The sequence below is a fragment of the Cystoisospora suis genome, assembly GCF_002600585.1.
Source record: "Cystoisospora suis strain Wien I chromosome Unknown contig_4969, whole genome shotgun sequence".
Classification (NCBI taxonomy): Eukaryota; Apicomplexa; class Conoidasida; order Eucoccidiorida; family Sarcocystidae; genus Cystoisospora; species Cystoisospora suis.
The window spans coordinates 11678-15408 of NW_027157761.1; the positions used below are offsets into that span (position 1 = coordinate 11678).

The 3731-nt window shown below is 40.1% G+C and overlaps 1 protein-coding gene across 1 annotated transcript in view; it reads right to left on the bottom strand.

The window, feature by feature from the left end:
• The window catches only part of CSUI_008730 (proteophosphoglycan ppg1), a gene marked incomplete at its 5' end in the record, with an annotated part of 6837 nt that extends 3122 nt beyond the window's left edge, over positions 1 to 3715 (bottom strand). Inside the window, 4 exons of the mRNA XM_068068855.1 lie at positions 297 to 498; positions 909 to 1042; positions 1923 to 2835; positions 3605 to 3715. Coding sequence (XP_067919171.1) covers positions 297 to 498; positions 909 to 1042; positions 1923 to 2835; positions 3605 to 3715 — 1360 coding nt within the window. The remainder of the gene's footprint in view (positions 1 to 296; positions 499 to 908; positions 1043 to 1922; positions 2836 to 3604) is intronic.
• Between the last annotated feature and the right edge of the window lie 16 nt (positions 3716 to 3731).

The following is a 3731-nucleotide window of genomic DNA, read 5'->3' on the forward strand; positions in this document are numbered from 1 at the left end:
ATATATATATATGAAGATGGAGAAGTATGTAGACTGTGTGTGTATGCGTATGTATTTTTTCTCTTCTCTCTTCATGTAAGAAAGAGAGATGAACGGGTGTACGTACATCTGTATGAATGAAACAGACTTTTCTCTTCTTCTCTTTTCTTCTCTTTTCTTCTCTTCTCTCTTCATCTGTAGGGAATGTCTGTTGAGAGATTTCCAGCAGAATTGAGGAGGAAGGAGAGGAAAAGAAAGAAAAGAAAAGAAAAGAAAGAGAAGAAAATGGAGTTGTATCACTCTAAGGAAAAACCTACCAACGAGCTGTTGGTTGAAAGACTTAATGCGAAGTTGCTTCCCTTCATAGAGATAAAGACCTTCGGATATCCGGACCAAAGGCAGAGAAGAAGAAGAAGGAGGTAATTGCTTGTCGGGATTATTCTTCTTCTTCTCTCCCCGCGTGTCTTGCTTCTCTTCTTCTTCTTCTGCGAGGCGTCGGCGTCGTTCCTCCATCCATCCCTGGACGGAACGCTCGACCGAATCCAACTAGTCAGGTGTGAAACACACAGAGACAGACAGAGAAACAGAGACACACAAATACATACGCATTCACTCTCTTTTCACATATAGAGAGATAGATTAAGGACAGATAGATTGAAGACAGATAGAAAGATTGAAGAAGATAGATATGTCTGTATATACACTTCGTATGTTCACGAGTTTGTTTCAAAATATATACATATAGATATGTAGACGGATGGATACAAACCAAAGAAGCAAGAGGAAAAAGAAGAAAAGAAAGAAGAAAGATTCTTATCTTCCCAGCAAGGATTCTGAGAGACTGGGGAGACTGTGGGGGTTTCATAGAAATTCGTTTGTCGTTCTTTCTTTCTTTCTCTCTTTTCTCTCGTTGGTCGAGTTCTCCTTACTTGTGCGACGGGAGAGAAAGACTGGTACTTGGAATGAGGAGGATTAGGATTGGGATTAAGATGAGAAGAAGAAGCAGAAGCATGACGCTGATGTGTGGCATGTGCAGATACCACAACGCCGGCAGTGCTTGTGGCTGTAGACACGCCGCATAGACAGATAGTAGACATTAGACATAGTACTAGACAAGGGAGAAGAACAAGAGAAAGGAGATCGAGACGACCAGCATTGCCGCTACCATACAACAAGTTCAAAAGATGAAGAGGAAGAGGAGAAAGAGATGCAGTCACCTTAGCTCCCACGATAGTTCGAGCCGAAGCAAAAGATAAAGAAAGAAAGAGCGAGAAAGAAAGAAAGAAAGAAAGATGGAGGGAAGACGTAGGACGTAAATGATGAGAATTGTCAAGAGGTACTAGTTCGACATATTATGAGAAAGCAAGATAGAAAAGACTTTTAAGAAGAAGGTGAGAGATGAAGAGGAACTGCTGGGGGGGTAGATGTACGACAAATGTCTCTTCTCTCTTTTTCTCTTTTGGAACACAAGTCCCCCACATGACTAAACAAAGAAAGGAGAGAAAACGAAGAGGAAGAGAGTATGTCCATTTCTTCACTTGGGACATGGTCTCCAACCCTTATCAGCAGCCACCTGTATGTACACCCCACACATCTCCAGGTATGTGTATGCATCTGTATCAAGATGTCCTATGTATGAATGAGTATGTGTCTCATTCATACATAGGACTTGATATATACACACATAAAGACTAGCTCTTCTGACAGTACAGACGTATGCGTCTATGTATGTATCTATGTATCTATCTATGTATGTATATGTATGGATGTACATCCTACATGTGGGCACGCCGATGTGACGACTATAGATCTATATATACATACATATATACATTGACATATATAGATGGATATATACATATATATATTGACATATATAGATATATATGTATATATGTCTGTATAAGCACAGTAGAGTGTGTATCTTTAGGTGTGTATCTGACCCGTTTTGTTTCGTGTTTGATGCGGAGAGACACTCCTTCTACTACTAGTGCTGCTGCTGTCTCTTCTTTTCTCGTCGAGAGAGGAAGGCTGAAGAAGAAATAAAGAAGAAGGAGAAGAAGAAGAGATCTGCTGACGGAGGGATGTCTCATGAGAAGGCGATTTCGCGTTCTCTTCTCCTTCTTTCTTCTTGTTGATAAAGGGATACCCTCTCTCCACCTCTACGAACTTATGATCCGGCTTGACTTGATCTTTTGAAAGAGACGAAGAAGTTGACGAAGAAGAAGAAAGGAAAGCCCCTCCCGCAATGATCTTCCTCTCGCCATTAGCTGGAAGGTTTGAGCTAGCTGGAGAAGAAGACGATGAAAAAGAAGACACAAAAAGGGGCATATGTCTACCGCTACTACTATGACTATGGGTCCTACCGCTAGCTTCTTTGTCTACGTCAGCTAGAACGTGAGGTCCCTCTCTAGTCAGAGGAAGAGAAGAAGGCGTAAAGGAATAAGGAGGCTTCTTAGATTCTTCTTCTCCTTCGTGACTTTTCTGCAGAAAGAAAAGAGAAGAGGCGTGAAGATTGGATTGAAGAGAAGGCGACAAGCCATTCGGCTGTAGACACCGAGAGAGTGTCTTTGACTGGGAGGCATTCTTGCTAGCAGGGAAAGATGGATCAAGAGAAAGAAGAGGAAGAGGAGAAGAAGAAGAATTCTGTTTGAGAGAGGTGGAAGAAGGATTGGTCGAGGCCTTATGAAGATGAAGCAAAAGGTCAGGATTCTGTTGCGTGAAGAATTCGATGAGAGTATCGAAGCGATTTGTCGCTGCAGCTCGACGGAGGACAGCTAGCTGGCTAGTTTGTCTATTCAAGGCTGATTGAACTTCCTGGAGCTGTAGGCGCAGATTCAAATTCTCCGCTCGTGTCTAAAAGAAATACAAAGCATGCAAAGAAGGAGAAAAGAGAAAAAGAACAAGATGACGAAGAAGAAGAAGAAAGGTCTACAACAGAGAGAGTCATACATATACGAGGAGATACATGTTTTCCTTCTTATATCTTACATACCATCAGGAAGATGTATACGCTATACATATATATATATATATGACCTTACATATATCTATGCGTCTCTATGTATGTATGGATGTGTATACGTATACATGTACATATGCATGTATACATGTATATATGTGTATATGTGCACATGTATGTATGTATATATACATAGATATATGTATACATATGTATATGTATTTCCGTACTATGAGGGTGAGATATAGGATATAGAAGAATGAAACGAGATATTTGTAGAGGAAGCAGAAGCCTAGTGACGTCGATGAAAGAAGACTGAAAAGATCGAGAAAAGAACACACTTCCTACCCGGTATGAGGAAACCATATATACATATATATATATATATATACATATATATGTATATACATATATATATCTACATACATAATAAATTTATATTTATATCTACATATACAGATATAGGTATAGAGGTGGTCCAAGCACCTGGTATAGTGTACAGCAAGGCCTCTGCTACATAGGACAAGACCAGGAGATAGATCGATAGAGTAAATAGAGAAGGACAGCTAAACAAAGATAGCTAAGGAGACATATCGAAAAGATAGATACATAGATAACATAGAAGACAGATAGACTAAAGATAGACAGAAGATAGATAAATACCTGGGCGAGTATAAGAGAGTCTTGCTGTAGGAGGTCTATACGATCTAACTGCTCGGCTAGTCTCTTTTTAAGTTCCTTTTCTCCTCGACGGAGTAACTCAAGTTGGAGTGTCTCTGCTACTAAAAAG